The sequence below is a fragment of the Eutrigla gurnardus genome (genome assembly GCF_963514095.1).
Source record: "Eutrigla gurnardus genome assembly, chromosome: 5".
NCBI lineage: Eukaryota > Metazoa > Chordata > Actinopteri > Perciformes > Triglidae > Eutrigla > Eutrigla gurnardus.
In genome coordinates, this window is record NC_139919.1 from 21,045,292 (window position 1) to 21,065,266 (window position 19,975).

A 19,975-nucleotide genomic window follows, 5' to 3' on the forward strand; every position below is an offset into this window, starting at 1 on the left:
AGGTTTAATTTCACTATTTTCCTGCAGCAAGCAAACGCAGCATACGTATTGTCCAAACAAGAGGAAGCACTTTAAAGGACAACATCATCATCGTTCAAATATTACCTCCATGCCAGCTAATAGAAAAATACCATATTCCATGATTACTAAATTCCACTGCTAGAATAACCAAAGGGGAAGTAGATTTAAGAAACAAAATACATGTGTCATGTAGCAGGGGAGGGGGAGAGAGAGAGAGAGAGAGAGAGAGAGAGAGAGAGAGAGAGAGAGAGAGAGAGAGAGAGAGAGAGAGAGAGAGAGGAAGTTTGTCTTCCTTATCACTCACACACACTTCACGTTCAACAACCGAGTGATCAAACATGACGGAAATGTAAAAAAGGTAGGTTCGTTTAAATGGATATTTGAGATATTTCACAACTGTCCTCTTGTCGAGGTTGTGTTTATGTTTGAGGGGAGAAAGTTGTTTTAAACCACTTTACACTCATGCTAAAAAAAAAAGAAGTTTGTACTTTTAAGATGTTTAGAGAATACTCTAATCAGTGGAGTTCATGGTGCTAAGGTATTGAACATCTTTGATATATCTAATTGTAGGAGGCATTAAAGCCATAAAAGCTTCACATAGTCACGGCGATAGTTCAGTCACATTGCTTTCTCTGCCAGGAAGATGTCTAGTCCAACGAGTCCAACCCAGAAGAACCTCAGTGAAGAGGACAGCTCTGGATCTGAGGCAGGGTTGGAAGCCTGTCTGGAACCTGAGACGGACCGCTTTGGCTTCATCCTGTCGAATGGATCCACAGCTGGGTAAGCAGTTCCACATTTGTGCTCGTAGACCGTTACTATACTGTCACTGAGCTTAGCACTGTTAATAAAAGCAGGTATACTGTGATCCGTTTGAATTCTCTGCAAAAATATCTTTGAAAACAAAGTGCATCCATCAGTAGATTGCAGGTTAACTGAGTTTTAAAGGATAGTGCAATGTCTTGGTTTTTTTCCCCCCAAAGCAAGGCCACATATTTCTAACGCTTTTATGAGACCTAACAGTCTGCAACAATGAGTCTGCATCCAAGACAGAGTCAACAAGACACATTTTCCAATCAACAAAATGCAGTCAAAAGACAGTAAACAGGTCGTAATAAGGAAGCTTCCACACCATTTATTCCATTTGAGAATAATTACCCAGCAATGGACCAAACAAGAGATGTTTCTGCTAAAGAGTGAACGACGTCTTGTTTAGTTTGAACTTTAGTGAGCTTGAATGAGGAGACAGCATGAAAGACCAATAAACCAGTGCATAAAACCTACAGTTAAACATCTTGGCAGAAATATTCATGAGTGGGAATTATTACAGGGTCAATCTACTGGAATGCCATCCTTCATGGCTTTAAGTTACACCAAGGCCTCAGGCCTGTTTGAAGTGCAACTAGGGAACTCTTTAGGAAACATTTAAAAAGGGAAGAAGAGACACAACCTACTGTAACATTACACGACATACAGAGGAGCTGTAATAATGAGGGGTTTATGATTCTGTATGATTCTTTCCTTTTAGATACCAGCCAGCTCTTTCAAAACTTACTTGACTCCATATTTACATAACATTTAATCAACAATGACACAAAATAATCTTGGTAAATCACTGTAAATACCGACTGAACAAACTGCTACCAGCCATTTGAACACTTTCCCCATTGATAACATCCTGACCTGTTGCCATGGAGACATCACACTGCTACCGTGTGGTTTTCCTGTTTCCTGTCTTGTTTTTTCGGAGCGCCGTCTTTCTATGACAACACACTAAAGTGCACGCCGCAACTCTGCACACTGCCTCTCGTTCAACGGGCCTTCATTTGGTCCAGTCCTATAGATAGATGACACACGTTAAAAGGCTCTCACTCTTGCAGTGGATATGTCATATGTTTAAAATACTTACCTGTATGCTGTTTTGTGTCAGGAGTGTGGGCCCACCCCCCGAGTTGGTCAGGCAGAGGGAGAGCAAGTGGATCAATATCATTAGCCAATGGGATCGGATGTTGTTGAAGAAGACCAGTAAGGTGTGTCCCCTCTTAGACACCTAGACTCACTAAATGTCATGTCTGCTTGAGTTTCGGGGTCCTGGTATTGTTCATGGCTTACTGGGACACTTGAATAGAACAGAGCCATTGTTACAGTTATAACAGTATGTTGCTTTTCCTGTTGACAATCACAATGTCTGCATTGAAAAAGGCTTGTAAGCGTTCACACTGACAACAAGGAAATGTGTCGATTCCTTTTCTGACGACGCCGAGCTGATCCTGTGTCTGTTTCAACCGTCCCCTTCAGGTGAAAGTGCAGTGTCAGAAAGGCATCCCAGCCTCTCTCAGAGCAAAGTGCTGGCCTCTGCTGTGTGGAGCTACCGACAAGCTGAAACAAAACGAAGATCTGTACAAGGCAAGAAAACTAAACACTCACACTGTGGTAGATGCTTTCAAATCAGGAGCAACAACCACAGATGGTAGGATTCAGCAATATATTGTTTTGTATGATGCAATTGATTAGTCAATTGACAGGAAATTGACAACTTGTTTAAGTTGCTATTGTCTGTTTTATGTCTTTGCAAAAGGAAATGTTTGGGTATATATCTTAAAGAAAAATAGCTAAGCATTTTTAAATGGTTAAACTTTTGTCTCTGCGTTAGTCTCTGGACTCACAGCCCGCTCTGCAGAGCTGGCAGGATATCATTGAGAGAGACCTGGACCGACAGTTCCCTTTCCATGAAATGTTTCTTTCCAAGGATGGGCATGGGTAGGAAACATTTACCCCTCTATTTGTTTCTATTGACAAGCTGATAGCTACAGATTAAGCTGCTACCCCTCCATCTTTATAGTCCTGTCCTCTTCTGTTGACAGCTAGACTTGCCTACATTTGTAGTTTGTAAATTCAAAGATGAATTTGATCTAAACATAATCATGAGCTTTAAACTTGTGGTTTTGACTGAGGTCTGTGGTGCGTTTGTGCCTAGGCAGCGTGGTTTGTTCCGGGTTTTGAAAGCCTACACTCAGTACCAACCAGAGGAGGGTTACTGCCAGGCACAAGGGCCCGTGGCCGCAGTGCTGCTGATGAACATGCCTGCTGAGGTAGCGATCGACAACACCTTAAACTCTTCTGTCCGATATAGAAGCTGCAAACATCAACATGGAAAAACATTTTATTCAATCAAAAACATGTCATTCATCTAGGTTTTCATTGGAGAACAAAAGTGGATCTGATCAAATTCTAGTTCCATCTATCTGTGACATATGTCTGGATTCTATCCCAAGCAAACAAACAATAAAAGCCATAATTGACACAATTCTGTATATATATAATTGCCTAATTGTCAAAACACACAGGGACTATTGTGGCATCTTATGTTGACTCATTGTTATTTCATGTGCCATCATGTAACCTTGACAGGAGGCCTTCTGGTGTCTGGTGCAGATTAGTGAGCAGTACCTGCCCGGGTACTACAGCCCTCTGCTGGTGAGAACTTGTACACACATGTATACATATTTATATTATACACAGATTATTTACATGTAGGGCAGTTAACGGAATTTTACAGCTGAATTTTCTTCAATTGTGCTATGAATTAAGCAAAATGTATTATTATTATTATTATCTATTTTCTCTATGAGTACCAGATTACTGTATATTTTACAAGAAAACGTCCAATTATTATGAAATTACAAAAGCATAAAACAAATTATTACATGGATCTGTTTTCCTGAGCTGTGTATGAATGTGTACCTCTGTAGGAGGGAGTCCTGTTTGATGCAGCCATGCTGACTTGGGTCTTGAAAAGGACGTGTCCAGCTGTACACAAACACCTGCAGCACCATGGAGTGGAGCCCCTCATGTTCGCCACCGATTGGCTCATGTGTCTCTTCACACGCCACCTGCCGTTCAACACACTGCTGCGAGTCTGGGACCTGTTTTTCTGCTATGGTGCGTTCTCCACATCAACTGCTGTGGGTCATACAATCATAGAATTATGTCATGAAAGAGAGGCAAATATGTTATTTCTTAGATACAATAATCTGTAATGATATTATGCGGTATAGAATACTGTATATCTCATTATTTAAGCCCATTCTAATATTATTTCACCAGCTTCTTTATCATCTTATCTATTAATAATTGGACTAAACTCACACACAAAGAAAACACTGCTGTCAGGATAATTGGTCTCCACACACCCAACTGTGCAGAGCTAAGCAATAAGCCCATTGCATGCATTGCAACTTCAATGGAACAGATCATTGCACACCCACTGAACCACCACCTTACTGCCGTCCAGGCACAGGTCTGACGCGTACAGTGCTGTGAAGAGAAATTTCCCCTTGGGGACAATAAAGTGTAAAGTCTAGTCATGTTGCTTGTTGTCAAAAACCACTCTGGTGCTTCTATATTGCTTTAGTTGTTGTACTATAGAATTTATACTTGCATAAGCTTCTCCTATCTCTAAACTCTCTAAAATACAAATATGAGGGAATTAACATTAACAGAGTGATTTAGAGAGTAATCATTTGTTCAGAAATCATTTCCACCCATTTCCATCCCCCTGCACACTCTCCTCTCTTCTATGCAGGGGTGCGGGTGCTGCTCCAGGTAGCGGTGGTGCTGGTGCGTCGAGCGCTGGGCCGGACCGAGCAGAGGAAGCAGTGCCAGGGCCAGATGGAGACTCTAGAGAGGCTGAGGGGTGTCAGGGAGCAGGTCCAAGAGGAAGACGACACCTTCATAGCGGAGGTAAGAATGAAATGCATGGGTGGTGTTGAGGAGGGGGAGCTTCTCTGAACATCTGGTTTACTCGTGAATTATCAGGTAGGACAGACAGCTTCCTTAATGTGACTGAGAAACAATTTTACCTGCTTTTAAAACATAATCACATGTACAGTAGTTTAACAAACCCAACTCAAGGTTCACTTACTAGCTTTTTTCTAAGCTTCAAACAGGACCACACAGTCGTATCTCATAGAAAAACTAAATGAGAGGAGGAAAATAAATGAAGATGCTTTAGCGCAGGTGGGAGACATTTTCCTGGCATCTCTTGAGTCCACTTATCACCTCGGAGGGAAGCATCACTGCAAATCAATACAAAGTTATTAGCTGTGATCATCTTTATCCTATAATAAAACATTTGTATCCTGACGGGACTGGTCTCTTCGGGGATGAGTTTGATGATGATGAATATGGTGTTAATCACACGTTGTGGTCTTTGCAGTAACCTGATCTCAACGCTCAAAACACCAAATGAAGGAATATCTTGTCTAAAGATCTGAAAATTTGAATCAACTTCGAGATCAAGTGTGTATCTTTCTTCATTTCTCAGGTGTGTTCAGTGCAGCTGTCAGACAGAGATCTGGAGAAGCAGACAGAGAAGGAGTTAGGAAAGTGGAGGAAAGACAGACCCTCATCCACCTTCGACCCCAGAGGTCGCTGCCAGGGTTACCGGATGGCATGGACGAGGGCTCGGCAGAACGAGGAAGAGCGGCACAGGAAAGAGAGAGAGAAAGGGAACCTGACTGTTCCTCTTGTTCGCTCGGCCTCCACTCTCTCGCTGTCTCCCTCCCTCCTTCAAAAGAGGTGGGGGAAAGGGGCAAAGGCGAACAAACACGAATGGGAAGCCGGCCGCAGAGTTGTGAGGCATTCCTCGATGGGAGCAAACGAGGACCGGAGAAGCTGGACGGGATTACATTTTAAGAAGGTGCAGGGCGTTCAAGAGGAGGAGGACACATTTTTAGAGGAGCATAAAAACCAGAATGAGCTGAAAATAACAGGACAAACTGAACAGAAAGAACTTTTAGAAGAACCCCAAAAGATGGAAATCCAAAACATGCCAACAAAGCGCGTAGAAGAAATGGTCATTATAGAAGAACAGGTCGAACAAGTGGAAACAAGAATCACTGAAAAGGAGGAAAGCCAATTAAAAGAGATGGAGGAACAGATGGAAGAAACAAATGTGGAGACAGAACAAACAAAAGGTCCAGCCGTAGAACAGACTGTTGAAAATATTCCCCTTCCTGCTAAACACGAACAGGAACTGGATTCGAACGGCCAGTCACACATCCTGGAACAGCAAAGTCACCTGAAAATTGACGTAAAAGACACAAATAAAGAAACAGAAAACCAAGTGGAGCAAAATAAACATACAACTGCTGTGACGGTAAACCAGGCTGAGGAACAGACAGATGCTGATACAGATAAAAACACAGAGGTGGAGATGCAGGAATGTGTATACCCAAGTGAAGAACAGACTATTGGGGCCAGCATGAAACCAGAAGAGAGCACAGAAAGTGAAAATGTGCAACAGACACAGGTAGTCACAGCTGAGACAAGCCCAGGCTCAGAGACAGACAGTCAAGTTGAAGCTTCAGCTGTCAAATATCCTACAATAGAGACGGAAACACAACAGCAACAGCCAGAAGTGATCACAGAGACAGACGGAAGCTCGCAGGGAGATGCACTCGACGGAAAATACCACAGCAATGAGTCATTAGCAGAAACAGACACAAAAGAAGAGTCCCACACCCAAACAGAGGCAGAAACTGATGAACTGCCACCGACTCAAGAAAATGTCAAAGAAGACGCAACCACAGAAGAATTTGAGGCTGAAAAAGTAAAATCAGATTCAAATACAAAAGCAGAAACGTTAATACTGTGTTCACCATGTATCCAACTAAAAGAAGGCATTGACTTAGTAGCCGATACTGAAGCTGAAATACCGGTCGCAAACGACACAGTGACGGAGTCAAGTGAAGCATTTGAGAAGGAGTGCGATGCAGTAGCACCTGAACCGACAGAGCAGGGAGAGAGACCCTTGACTGAACACTCAGAGGCACAGGTTGACACTGATCACACACAAGCAGAGGAAACACCAACGGAAAGTCAGATGAATGAGACTACCGACGCGACGACACCTCCACAGATGCAGATGATTTCAACACAGGATGAAGCAGTGACTCTCACCACCCCCGAGTCTGATGGGAAGACGAGTTCAGTGGAGACGAGTACTTCTGAGGAACGTGTACCAGAACAACCATCGAAGCTGGTCATTATGGACGCTGTGGAAGAGGAAGAAAACACAGAAACTGTTCAAGAAAACACAGAAATTGTTCAAGAAAACACAGAAATTGTTCAAGAAAACACAGAAGGAGGAGAAGTCGAACCAACAGTCTCTCCAAATACTGACAGTAACCCACAACTCCAAGACAAAGAATCTCATATTTCAACAGACCAGACTGAGTCGGAGAGTAGTGGATTGACACAAGCCTCCGGGCATCACAACATCCAGTCTTCTGGGGATGTCTGCATCCGCAAGTCATCCAACTCCCACGGGTCCAGGTTAGCACGTAGGCTCTCCGAAGATCTCTTCACCACGCCAGAGAAAACTAGTCGATTACAATCTACTCCTAATCAAGTCGACTCACAGTCCAATCCTGGAGATGTAAACACAACCCAAAGTCCTCCTGACGTGACTTCAGAAGTCACCTCGTCACCGTCTGCCGAGGTGAGTGAGAGGACCGCGGTAAAAGAGGAGCAGCAGCCGCCTGACCCTCCTAAACGCTTCGGTCTCTTCAAGAGACTGAGAGGAGAGCAGCCCAAAAAAGCACAGCGGGTACCCAAAATGCAAGTCCCCAAAATTTTGATTCAGGACTTCAGTGATGGAACAGGGGTGGGGAAACCTATTGAGGAAGAGCAGGAAGAAAGACTGAGCTCCAGGGAAAGGAGGAGGATTCGGCGGGAAAAAGAAAGAAGGGAGAAAGAGGAGGAGATGTTGAGAAAGAAGAGAGAGAAGGAGATGGGGAAGGAGAAAGAGCGTGAAAGGCGGAAACTGCAGGCGAGGGGGAAGAGTTCGAAGGTGCAGAGAGAGAAAGGGAGCAGTGATGTGACTGAATCTGCAAAGACTGCATCACAGATGCGTAAATGTTCTGCTTCATATGCTGAATCTTACTTTTGACAAAAAAAAAAAAAACTTTGATATTGGATCTGGAGGAATGAGGAGGTGTTTACTGAGTACTTCAGACCTCTACATCCTTTCTCATTGGTCTTTTTGTTGTGCGGTCTGTCATCCTAAATCTCTGTCATACTTGAACCTTCTGACATGTAAATAAATAATAATTGTTTACATACTTTGGCAAATATGTTTCTTTTATTTACAGAGTAACAGGACCTTTTTTGTTGCACCATGATCACAAACCAAACAGACTTTAAACGAAACAGGAAGTGCTTCATGTCCAGTTACACATAATCCCATATTTTCAACTCCACCATTAACATTATAATCTAATAAAACATTGGGATACAGTGGTCATCCTGTTCTGTTCTTTTTCTTGCATATTTTTGCCCATGTAAAAAGAAAAAAAAGTCCCTGTACAACACTTGTTCAGGCTGATGAAGATGGGAAATAAGGGTCCAAAGTGTCCATTTCTTTTCTAGTGCTGCTGGTGGCATGTGTATAAAAGTAAAAGTCCACCTCTCATCAGACAGTCCACTGTCACTCTACTTCACTGTACGTCATCCTCACTATCACTGGCCAACACTTCATGGCTTGTCATAGGTTGAGTGGCCATCTGTGAGGACGGGGGAAGCACCGATCCAAAGAATAAGGAACAGAACTGAGAAAACAAAAATACAAAGAATATTATGAGAATGTCTTTTATTTCAAATGTAAAGTTTAAGTCACTTCTACAAGATATATCCAGCCAATTATTACCTCAAGCCTAGTCCATGATCTGGATGAATATCGTAATAATTTGCTAAAGTGAAAGATATCTCTAACTGGAATAACCTTGTCAGAGATGATTGTATACTTTGTCAACTCCTACCTCAAAATGTCTCCAGTCCAGTACAAAAAAAGAGACTTTCGTGTCCGCTTAAGTAATCGTTATGCATGGAAAGTCAAGGTGGTCTCATCTAACTGTCAAATGTTGACAGGAAATAAGGTTGGGAGCAAATACATTTTAATCCATCCATCCATCCATTTTCTACCGCTTATCCTGTATTTAGGGTCACGGGGGGGCTGGAGCCGATCCCAGCTGTCATTGGGCGAAGGCAGGGTACACCCTGGACAGGTGCAAATACATTTTAATATCGTAGTTAATTTATCCATGTGAAACCAAACCATACCTTCTTATTAGGTGGTCTGCCTGACTCGGCTGTTTGATCTTCCTCTTCCTCCTCCTCCTCACTGTGAAGCCTTGTCCTGTGATTGGCTGCAGCAGTCTGTTTTAAACATATGGAATCAGCTAATGGGGGTGTTGGCGGACCGGTGGCTGAGGGACCTGGTGCAATGCTGGTATCCATGGCGATCAGGTAGGAGTCTATGTCATCATTCATGAAGTCATCCGGAGGGGGCGGCGGTGGGGTTTGTGCTCTGAGGAGACAGGAAATGGTATATGACATGAATGAGTAGGAGAAAGGTTAAAATGGCCTGACCTTCATTGACAGTGACAGTGCACTTGGATGTAAACTCATGGTAGTTCTTAAGTCCTGATATCAGGCAGGAAATCTTTAGCACTGATGGTGCGGAGAAGCCACACCAACTGGTGGATGAAGACACAAATACAGACACTTTTTCAAAATGCTGCGGATTTACCGGATGAATCCCAAACATTTTTTTTTTTAAATTTGCACAACAATGTTTCCCCCACATCATTTCTGCATCCAGTTTAGTTTGAGCGTTACCGTCTGGTGTTGGTTTTACGGTGGTTGGGGTCATCAGAAAGTGTGGCCAGCACAAAGTTCCCCTCCAGCACACTGTCTGTTACTGTAAGCACTATAGGACTAACACACACAAAATGTTAACATCATAGGAACACAAGTGATTCACTAACATATGTATGTGAGTATATTTACCTGCCCGGTTCATCAAAGTACATAGAAATAGGGAGACCAGTAGACTCCGCAAACACTAACAAACCCTAGAGCAGAAATGACAAAATCTCACTTAGAAAACCAACTTAATTTTTGTTTTTCAGTCATCAGCTATACGTCATCATTGTAACCGTCTGCCCTCAGTGTCCTTTTCCTGAAAATGACTTTTCTCCCTCTAGTGAATTTCCCCATCTTCCCCCTCCTGACTAATCCTCCTCTTCCGTTTCTCCTTTGTCCTCTGTCTCACCCGTAACTCCTTCAGACAAAACGTGATGCTGTTGTGAGCTCGGACGGCAAAATAGTCAAACTCGTCTGAAGCCAGACACAGCTCTGTCAGCATGGCCTTTGACTGGTCTGAGAGGGAAACAGGGGAGCACGAGAAACAGAAAGAAAAGTAAGAGTGAATGAAGGACAAAAGCAGACATTTTTTAGTGTGAAGAAATAACTTAATAAAGAAATTAATATTCTTATATTATTAATTCTATTTCTGTAAACTTGCAGAATTGAGAACAACCTACACAATATAGTTCTGCCTTTCTACACACAAAGACACCACTGGGTTCAAATGCATCCTTCCTCTTTTTGCATTATTTCTCCATGTTAATATTAGTGACATTATGGCATTTTTTTTTTGGTAATACAAATACTCAATAGGGCTGTGGGAAGAGTAAATCTAATTAAATATGCTTAAGTTATGTTTATTTAAAAAATGTTAAAATTATAAAAATTCAAGTTTACTTCTGTTTTGCCAATTGAAACCTCAAAATGTTCAAACAACAACCCTGATTTTTAGTACTGTAGGTTCTGTCACACTAAAATGATGACATTCTTCATTCTAAATTACTTGAATATTTCACATTTGATTTGCAAGATTTGTATAAATAACAGAGTTCACGTGTTTTTGTAATTTTATTACGTTTGCAACTTGTTATTGTGCGTGAAAAAAAAAATAAGAGTCACCTGCTTCTTCCTCCACGTGGTTCCTGATCCACATTCGTTCATCACTCACTGAAACGGTCACTTCTTCCAGAGACGGAGGAAAGTGGACGACTGTGTCCACCAGCAGCCTGAGAGCAAGGGAAGACAAAAAGAGAGCAACAATAAAAAGAAGTAAAGCAAACGACCACACCACTTGTTGGGGTGGATCTACGAAAGAGTTTGCTAATACGGTGTTCCTCTCTGACAACACACATTCTCTCATGTAGTTTGTTTTTATAGATCAAAACTTTTGCATTAGAAGTGGCATACGCCTCTTTCAAAGGTTATAAACGGACTGGAGATCTCTTTTATTTTTTGTAACAAATATGTAGAAAGACTTCACTCACTTGGGCTGGGATCTGAATACATTGGCAAAGCTGTCTTTATTAAACATGGCCTGCAAGCTTTCACTGTCCTGGAAAGACAGGTTATGTGTCTTCATGAGGCCTGCAGAGAAAATACCAACACAAACATTTTGAGTACAAAAGTACATAGAATACAATGCAATGTATAAATAAATGGCTTAAATAAGAGTCAGTATAAATACGATGTCATTAAAACAAATTTTTTTTTACTTAAAGCAATGTGAATTATATGAGCAGGAAATGTAGCGTAGATACCATGTTTGCAGTGCAGGGTGAAGGTGAGGCGGTTTTTCTGCTGATCCAGCTCGATGTGACACTTTTCCACCGTTTTCTCGAGAGTAGCTAGAGACCTGAACACGGCCTGCACACTCTGACACACACAATAACATACAAATGGGAATGAAATAGAAATATATGCAACGGGACATGACCACGACTATGTTAATATGCAATGATATTAATTGATCTTATACTCTACACTGAAGCTGTCATGACAACATTTCAGACGCATTTAAGGACATGCAGTAAAGGTGGTGTTGATGAGGGAGCACTTAAACTCATCTGAGAGCTTTAGGGTGTACATCATAGACAATTGCAGTCCATATACATGAATATGAACTAAAGCACTTAATTAAATCACCATAGGTAATTTTATTCTCTCACCACACCTTTATTGCTATCTTGCATCGGAAGGCGTGCCCACCGGGGATTGTGTACCTACATAAGAAATGGGAGGGGAAGGTGATGTAAAGCAATAACAAATGACACACAAGAATGTGATGTTGAGTTCACTCTCTCTCTCAGTGCAGTTTATACACAAGCACGCAGTCTGCACCTGCTGAAGAAGAGTGGTGCGAACAGGAAGCAAGCGTATGCCGACCGAGAGGAGTTCACAGACCGCAAGGCCAGCTAGAAGAGAGAGAGAAAAACCCCACGATATCAGCACCATTTATTGACGCAATGTGTGCATCAACAGGAAGCAACAGGACTATATGCATGACGGGAGGAAGCGACGGTATGCACGACAGTATCAGAGCAGCTCACCCCGTCTTCCTGAGGCTCCACGTAGAGTTCATCACCGATCCTAGACAGAGAATGGATGGCTTTGGCCAGCACTGGACGGTACATACACACACATACACAACCCAATTAACAGCTGAGTACTGTTGTATGTTAAGAGTTTGTTCAAAGGTTTGAAATGGCAGGACATTGTTGCTTACTTTACCTTTCACGTTTCCTCCCGTCACGACGCAGTCCATCTCTACAAACTAACGTTAAGATACTACTGTTTCTCTAAATTAGCAAACTAGGCTAAAATTGGACGGAACTAGTTGCTGAACACCACAAAGAAGTGAATATGTGGGATTGTAATAGTTTGCAGACCGAGCGGAAATCTTCCTAGTGTCGAAACCGTAGTCTGTTTAGTTCACGCTTAATTTTTACATTTTATTTTCAACAGCGGTTTGACTAAGCAGTATCCTGTACCGACGTTTGCGTTGTTTACGCCGCCATTCCCCGCTTCCTTACTAATGACCAATCAGAGAGGCTGAAACTCAAAGAGGCGTGGTTTGGCCAAACGCATGCGCAATGCGTTTCATCGTTCAGCCGAATATGAAAGTATTTGATATGGGATCATTGACAAATACATGTAATTATTGGTAATGATTATATTAAATTACTATATTGAGGGAGGCTTCTTTATGTCAGCGTTTCAACAGTGTTGTGTGTTATTATTATAATTATTATTATAATCTGATTCTGATTTGAGTAGCAGTATAGTTGTTGTTGTCGTAGTGATATTATAGCATTATTATTATTATTGTTGTTGTTGTTGTTTTTGTTGTTGTTATTAACAACTTGGTAATATGATTGTTCATTGAAGATTTTCTTTTCTTTTCTTTTCTTTTCTTTTCTTTTCTTTTCTTTTCTTTTCTTTTCTTTTCTTTTCTTTTGTACTCTTCAGTCTCCAGTACAGCATCTTGTTATTGGATTCACATCACATTTTATTTCCTAAATAAAGGCAAAGACTGTTTTTACATTTTCACAAAAATAAAATAAAATAAATAAATAGAGTTCACAGAGTTACTGGGGGTTATGCCAAAGGTCATGGTGGCATTTTCTTATTTCTTTCATTCTGAAGGCATAAATAGAAGCTTCTCACTAAAATGCCCTGTAATTACAACTCAAGCGTCATGGTGGGAAGAAAGAGGGTGTGTGCACATGTGTTAGTCAGGGAGCCAGGAAGTGAAATGGAACGGAAGGAAAGGCAGATAGAAAGATGGGCAGAGAAAGAAAGAGAAAGAGGGAGAGTCACTGTCAATGCGTAATTACTCACCTCACTGGTCTATCTAGTTGGTCTGCTTCAGTATGTGAAGTACGCTGCAGTGCAGTGTCTCCTCCCATCACTGTTGATATGAATGGCTGTTGCTGAAGAGCTACGACTAAAACAATGAAACCACGGACATTTGGGGAAAGAGAAAAGACCTGAGAGGACCACAGTCAGGAATAGTTTTGTGTCTGGCTCAGCTTTGTGCCAAAGCAAGAGAAAAAGAGAGAGACTGTGGCTGAACTTTTTGTGGATTATGGAGGAATGGCAGCAGTATGACAGCGAACGAAGAAGCAGCCTACACAGAGTAAAAGAAGAATTACTACCCTAGCTGAGGAAGTTAAATCGTAAGAGATGGACCTGTCTTGATATTTGTGTTGAAAAACTCTGAAATAATGATATGAAAACAGGAGTCTTAAGGAGTGACATGATTGACACAGCTATTTTCTGCCGTTATGGTCTCCAGTCTCCTTTTAAAGCAACTCATTACATAAGACTGTGTGGAATCTATCCCTGTTTAGTGGACATTGTTGTGTTTGCATGCATTCTTTGTTTCCTGTGACTGGCTTTGATACCCAGCTGTTTTGTTCCTAGATGTCTGAGTCACCCAATCCAAAAGACACCCAGGCCTTGCTGCAGTCCATGCTGCAGAGACTGAAGCTCCAGCCAGGAAAAGAGGGCCAGGCAAACCTGCACACGCCTGTACACACCACAGCTGCTTTCACATGGGGGCAAGATGGAGAAAGAGGAGCCTCCAACATGCAGAGAGTAAGCAGTGGTCCTGTTAATGGCTTGGAGATTGGTACCAATGGTATCCCTTCAAACGAGATTGGGAGTTCTGCTGCAGACACTAGCTTTGGCCTCGAAGGTGAGGAAACTCAAAAAACAAGTCATGGTGGTGTAGTGGACAGGGGCTTAATTTCCTTCCCCTCACAGAAAGACAACATTGATGGTGATAGAGTTGAGGACAGAGTGTTGGGACACGCACCTCAGCCTGGTATCAACCTAACAGGACAGCTGTTTCCTGACAAATCACTTAAGGATGCTGATATCACTTCCTTTGAGAGGACTGACGGGGCAAGGCACATCCCTAATGATAAAGCTGCTGTCACAAGCATGGGACAGAATCAGAACCAGGACCAGAGTTTTAAACCCAAAGTCTACGGTTGGTCCTTGAAGCCCACGGATGCAAATCTTGACACAAAAAGTAAAAAAAATGACGTGTTGCATATGGGAAATGGAGGCGTTGGAGCTTCAGCACAGAGTAAAGACATGCAGATTGTCGCGGCAAACAGCAACTCAAGAAGAAAACAGCGATCATCTGAGAATAAAACGAGGCGATGGACTCAGAAGATCAAGGAAAAATGGAGGGACAGGCCTGGAAGTTTTGGCAAAAAAGGAAAAGAAGGAGGCACAGAAGATAAGAAGAATGAACAAGGAACTAAAGTTAGTAGTGCATTTTCATTATACTTAGTTTCAATTGCCAACGTTAACATTTGAACTGAAAAGTACAACTTTTTTACTTCACAGATTTCAGCTCAAGAGCAGCTGACAGCAGAAAATGTCATGAACACAACAAATAAGGAGGAAGAAAGGACCCATCATTCAGTCGACAGCAATGATCCCAGTAACACTCCTCCCACACATACAGGAGACGGCACTAACGAAGGACATATGAGGTAATCTACAAACCAATGTCCTAAGAATTAATAAAATACACTCAAACCAGTCCTGGACTAAGCACGACACAGGGTGAATGAGCTCACGATCATGTTTTCTCTATTAGTTCTCTCAGGCATAGCGAAACTAGTAAGTTATGCGAGGTATTTCTGAGATGTTTCCAGAGCTGTGATATCAGTTTGGGCTGATTTATGTGACGTGATGTGCCAAACACACCTCTGTCACTGACAGCGTCTGTCATCAGCCTTCTTCAGTCATACGTTCGTAATGCAATAAGTCTTTTGAGATTTTTATTACTGCACAGCATAACATAAATACCTTAAAGGAAAGAGCATTGTTGGAGGAGGCACCGTTTGTGTTCCTATGAAAGTTGCTCAGTGGCGCATGAAGCAAAGAAAGTTTGATGTTCAAGTATAAAATTAGCCAGATATTCTGGAAATCTTCAGCATCCATGGGCCCCATTCATCACGATGCCCACGTAGTGTACCATTTCAAAACATTGGTGGAACCACTAATGTAGCATCTTTGCTATAGAGTATCTTTCCTTGATGGCCAACAAATGAAGAAACATGTAACCCAGTGCAAAAGTGAGGCTAAATAATGTGTTTTAAATAGTTTTTCAACAAATAGTTTCACAAAAAAAACCTCAGCATTCCACACAATCCAAATGTGTCTATATATTCACCAGAAAACAAACACAAATAGACAGATTATATCCAACATAAAACAAGGAACCACAATACAAAACACACGCAGTATATAAAACAAAGGCATAAAATGAAAGCTTGACTGATAAATACACACGTGCTGCTTTAATGAGCTACAGGAGGTGCATGTGGGATTGATTCACATTGAATAAAATTGGCAGGTAATAAAATGTGCTGCACTGACAGAATCTCCTCTCCAGTTCCAGATCCACCAGTGACTTTGAGCTTGGCCTGGGCTCGTTTAGCTTGCTGGAGGAGATCGTAACGGGTCAGGAGTGGGCCATGTTCCTCAACACCAAGCAGTCAGCCACCTCGGCCCATCAGAGACCATCAGAACTCAAAATCCCACCAAATCCTCGTGATAGGGGTCAATCATCTCGGATGAACCAAGAAGGAGGCGCGAACAGCCAGCGCAGCCTGACAGGAGCTGAGGATTTCGATTTCAGCATGGCACAAATATCACCTGATGCTTTCCAAGCTGTCAGCATGGACCTTTCAGAAGGAAGAAAAGCTGCAGGACGGGACATTAACAGTGCGGCTGATCAGTCAGAACCAATGGAGCACGGACATGCCAGTAGATCAACTTCCTCGGTAGAGATTAGTTCTAAATCATGATGCTACTATTTTCACAGAAATCATTTGTTCCTCTAAAAATGTACTCAAAAATGAAAATGCACGTTTTCCAAATTTGACTTCCCGTCATGAGTTGGTCACCCTGTTCACTGTTTTGTTGTGCAGCCTGCAGCTATCCTGGAAAACTCAGTGCTGAAGAGCCGAGTCCACCTCAACAGGAAGAGACAGCATCAGTCGGCTCATAGAAGAGACGACAGGCTTCAGACAATAAGTGATGAAAGAGAGGCAGGCGGAGGTCAGTACAACACAATACTCTGCATAATCACATGTTTCAGGCAAGTTAGAAACTCAATTTGTCTCTCATCTCACAGAGGCGTCCATACCTTTACTGAGCCAAACAAGCAACCATATGAAGGAGCAGCCAGGAGAGTCGCAGCATGATGACCTCATGCCTTTATACATCCGAACGTCTTCTCCTCCGCCTCTTTCTCCATCTTCTCCTTTTGCTCCTGCGCCCCGGGGAGTCCTCAAACACTCCATATCCCAGGATTCACAGCACTCAATGGAAACAGAGACAAAAAGGGTAAGTAGGAAAAGGATGACTGTTTATCACACTGCCCCCTTGTGGTTTAAAATGTAAAGATGTAGTCCACGTTCTAATTCTAAGCAGGTTTGTGTATGCCTGTGTTCACACTTACAAAAAAAAAAAAAGTCAAAATAGTAATTGTGTGGATTTTTTGTAAAAGCTTATTTTTTGAGTGTGCTGACACTATTATTACAACAATATATATTCATAAAAGTAAAATATTGTATTCTACCTGCAAAAACAATATTAGTATGCACTTTATACGTATTTATGATATCTTTGTCTGAAAAATAACATTCTTAGATTAAATTGTTTTGTTAATATGACTGCATCAAATCTATTTTTATTTGTTATCTGCACTTTTATAAACTTTTATTTTTAAAGTGCTATATAAATAAAGTTGTTATTGTTATTATTATTATTATTATTATTATTATTATTATTATTATTATTATTATTATTATTAGTAGTAGTAGTAAATTGATTGTTTTAAAATATTAGAAACACTTTATTTTCAGTTCAAGAGTGGTTCTGAATATTTTTTGTAATCATACCCAAGACGTTTCTTGAAAAAAAAAACAATATAAATTGTTACTAAATATATCCATGAAACAAATACTTAATTTAATGCAATATTCATTCATTATTTCTTTATTCTATTTTAAACTTCACATATGTTGAAGTCATTGTTTGCCTGTAGACATTTTATGCCCAGCTGACTAAAATTATAAAGACTCTTGAGGGAACTTTCCATGAAGCTAAATTGTTCAAACAGATAACAGATTGGTAAAATTATTTTAACTGAAATACAGTGCAATCAATGTTGTATAGGTCAAATACAATACTTTCCTAATTCTACACACACTTTAAATGATAAAAAGAAGCACAACATTTTATTTTTAAACTACTTTATTCTATACGATACTTCTTTATTTGCCACTTTCTGATCATCTCTCCTTTTCTCTAATTCCATTCACTCTGAATCAGAGGCGAGTTGAGGAGAACCGACGGGTTCATTTTTCAGAGGAGGTGGTGGCCATAGCGCCTCCAGAGCTGAATCTGGACGATATAGACTCGGAGGAGGACTGGGGAGAAGAAGAGGACTCTGTGATAGAGCAGGAGTGTGAGGAAGAGCAGGAAGAAATAGAGGAAGTGGCAGCACCAGCACGCCGGCCTAGTCTCCCTGCTTGGATACAGGCTCTGAAGAGGATGAACACAGGAAGGAAGCACAGATAGAGACTATGAAACTGCAAGGACAAGCATTTGGTTTTATAGACTTTCAAGTTTTTTCTGGACAATTAAAGATCCTTTGTGTGCCCTGAGTCCTCATCATCCCTCTCCACACCACCACCGTTTGTGATAATTGATCAAGTGTTGAGTATTCCCAGCCTTTGCAGCTTGTTCAGGCCCTCTACTCTTTTTGTAGACTGGATTATTCTTCCAGTGTCACATCAGCTGCACAAGTCAGTCGTCTATTTGGCTTCCGGAATGAATATTCTTCCACCAGCTTTTATAAGAGATGTTGTGTCGTCGTCGTCGTCCTCCTTCCCCTCCCACTCCATCTGCACACTGACCAGCAGCAGACTGTCTCTTGGAAATGGCTCCCTGACCGGCCATCCTGGGAAATTAACCCCAGTGAAGGAAAGAGAGTCTGAGCTGAGGGAGTGACAGCAGACTATTGGTGGTTTCTGATCGTCTGCTGCTCCCTGTTCAGATCTTCAAAACACTATTTCGAAGCCATTTGCTTAAAGGACTTGTTTGACACTTTTGAGAAATATGTAGATGAAAACGTTCTCATACTGTATGTGGTTATGTTTATCCTGGAGTCTCTGCTGGCAGCTGGTCTGGTACATAAACCCTGTTAAACTCCACTAGGCTAGCTGCTTTTCAATTAACAATGGTAATTAACAACGCAAAACTATTTGTCCATTCTGTCCAGAGACGAGCTGCAGCTTTGCTTCAATGAGGGACCAGGGGCAACATTCAGAGAGTACTTTATAGTGCTGTGTATTATATTATGCCATTTCCATTACATGCTTGATATTGATTTGTGTGATTAAATTAGTACATCAAACGTTGTGACCGACTGCTGTCAGTTCCTCTGTGGCCTCCCTTCACAGCTATCTTCTCTCGTAAATCACTGTCAGGGCCATTAAGAGGCTCTTTAGCTGCTATTAGTGCCCTGGTCACAGTTTATAGTGAAACAAGGGGGGGTCACAGAGAGAGGAGGGGGGGTACTAAAATGTACAGTAAGTGTGTGATAAAGAGAGAGCTAAAATACAGTAAGTTACTTAAATGTTTGGGATAAAAAATGTGGGCGTACACCAGAGAAATAGACAGAGAAAAATAGAACCATGATGTCATTTTGCATCCAAAAAAAAAAAAAAAAAGATTAGTCCATTAGTCTGTACATTAACATCCACTGGGTGTCATCTTCCAGAAGTGGACTAATAATGGACCATTTGTAAACCTCAAGCCACACACACATTTATCCCACTGCAGACCCCACTCATATCACACTCAAGCGTCATTATTAACCATGTCTTTACACCATTTCGAGGCTCCTCAGTGCTTTTATCTATGCGCAGAACAGAGAAGAAGGGTGGTGAGGGTGCGAACGTGACAAGGAAGAGAAATTCTGCAAAAAGTTACGCAAATAGTTTATTCGCAGCATTGTTGTATTTTTTTTTTTTTTTACATGTTGTTTTTAATTCTGGCTCGTTTGAGCAAAGCTAACAGGAATTGAGAAGGGGATTTATTCAGCTTTAATATGTCTGGCTGACCTGAGGTTCCAGTTTACTGTAGCCGTTAATGTCTTGTAAAATGAAACTGCTTATAATAAAAGTAATATGTTTACTACTGTATATTTCCC

General features: G+C 41.5%; 4 protein-coding genes across 7 annotated transcripts in view; 2 read left to right on the plus strand and 2 right to left on the minus strand.

Annotated features, from left to right (window-relative positions):
- Positions 1-2,661, minus strand: part of kdm2ab (lysine (K)-specific demethylase 2Ab) — a 40,276-nt gene extending 37,615 nt beyond the window's left edge. The window contains exon 1 of the mRNA XM_084010531.1: positions 2,658-2,661. The gene's annotated coding sequence lies outside the window, so the exon portion shown is untranslated. The remainder of the gene's footprint in view (positions 1-2,657) is intronic.
- tbc1d10c (TBC1 domain family, member 10C) lies at positions 284-8,145 on the plus strand. Of its 2 annotated transcripts, none has more exons than XM_084010535.1 (10): positions 284-379; positions 661-801; positions 1,949-2,048; positions 2,317-2,424; positions 2,672-2,778; positions 2,996-3,110; positions 3,430-3,495; positions 3,771-3,960; positions 4,604-4,761; positions 5,345-8,145. In XM_084010535.1, the coding sequence occupies exons 2-10, from the start codon at positions 665-667 to the stop codon at positions 7,970-7,972; spliced, it is 3,609 nt and encodes a 1,202-aa protein (XP_083866661.1). In that variant the 5' UTR covers positions 284-379; positions 661-664; the 3' UTR covers positions 7,973-8,145. The 2 variants fall into 2 exon arrangements, with proteins under 2 accessions (XP_083866661.1, XP_083866662.1); XM_084010536.1 differs by having other exon boundaries at positions 309-379; positions 665-801.
- Positions 8,146-8,180: 35 nt separating this feature from the next.
- rad9a (RAD9 checkpoint clamp component A) lies at positions 8,181-12,763 on the minus strand. Its single transcript, XM_084010555.1, has 12 exons — positions 12,457-12,763; positions 12,276-12,346; positions 12,067-12,140; positions 11,900-11,948; positions 11,487-11,601; positions 11,214-11,313; positions 10,849-10,955; positions 10,136-10,242; positions 9,871-9,935; positions 9,700-9,798; positions 9,142-9,388; positions 8,181-8,630 (listed from the first exon to the last, which is right to left on the minus strand). The coding sequence occupies exons 1-12, from the start codon at positions 12,488-12,490 to the stop codon at positions 8,520-8,522; spliced, it is 1,179 nt and encodes a 392-aa protein (XP_083866681.1). The 5' UTR covers positions 12,491-12,763; the 3' UTR covers positions 8,181-8,519.
- LOC311014132 (uncharacterized protein) lies at positions 12,173-19,967 on the plus strand. 3 transcript variants are annotated; one of them, XM_084010540.1, is made up of 8 exons: positions 12,173-12,353; positions 14,152-14,425; positions 14,494-15,003; positions 15,088-15,236; positions 16,145-16,535; positions 16,677-16,812; positions 16,889-17,100; positions 18,091-19,967. In XM_084010540.1, the coding sequence occupies exons 2-8, from the start codon at positions 14,345-14,347 to the stop codon at positions 18,337-18,339; spliced, it is 1,728 nt and encodes a 575-aa protein (XP_083866666.1). In that variant the 5' UTR covers positions 12,173-12,353; positions 14,152-14,344; the 3' UTR covers positions 18,340-19,967. The 3 variants fall into 3 exon arrangements, with proteins under 3 accessions (XP_083866666.1, XP_083866664.1, XP_083866665.1); XM_084010538.1 differs by lacking the exon at positions 12,173-12,353 and adding an exon at positions 13,438-13,904 and having other exon boundaries at positions 14,152-15,003; XM_084010539.1 differs by lacking the exon at positions 12,173-12,353 and having other exon boundaries at positions 14,102-15,003.
- The last annotated feature ends 8 nt before the right edge of the window (positions 19,968-19,975 follow it).

Bases quoted from the DNA above. Each gene is read 5' to 3' on its own strand.
- tbc1d10c (XM_084010535.1), top strand. From the start codon at position 665: ATGTCTAGTCCAACGAGTCCAACCCAGAAGAACCTCAGTGAAGAGGAC. The intron at 3,111-3,429 runs GTAGCGATCGAC...TAACCTTGACAG, and splicing joins TGATGAACATGCCTGCTGAG to GAGGCCTTCTGGTGTCTGGT. The intron at 4,762-5,344 runs GTAAGAATGAAA...TTCATTTCTCAG, and splicing joins ACGACACCTTCATAGCGGAG to GTGTGTTCAGTGCAGCTGTC.
- rad9a (XM_084010555.1), bottom strand. From the start codon at position 12,490: ATGGACTGCGTCGTGACGGGAGGAAACGTGAAAG. The intron at 12,141-12,275 runs GTGAGCTGCTCT...TCTCTCTTCTAG, and splicing joins TGGAGCCTCAGGAAGACGGG to CTGGCCTTGCGGTCTGTGAA. The intron at 10,243-10,848 runs GTGACTCTTATT...TTTCCCTCTCAG, and splicing joins CCACGTGGAGGAAGAAGCAG to ACCAGTCAAAGGCCATGCTG.
- LOC311014132 (XM_084010538.1), top strand. From the start codon at position 14,152: ATGTCTGAGTCACCCAATCCAAAAGACACCCAGGCCTTGCTGCAGTCC. The intron at 15,004-15,087 runs GTTAGTAGTGCA...TTTACTTCACAG, and splicing joins AGAATGAACAAGGAACTAAA to ATTTCAGCTCAAGAGCAGCT. The intron at 17,101-18,090 runs GTAAGTAGGAAA...ACTCTGAATCAG, and splicing joins TGGAAACAGAGACAAAAAGG to AGGCGAGTTGAGGAGAACCG.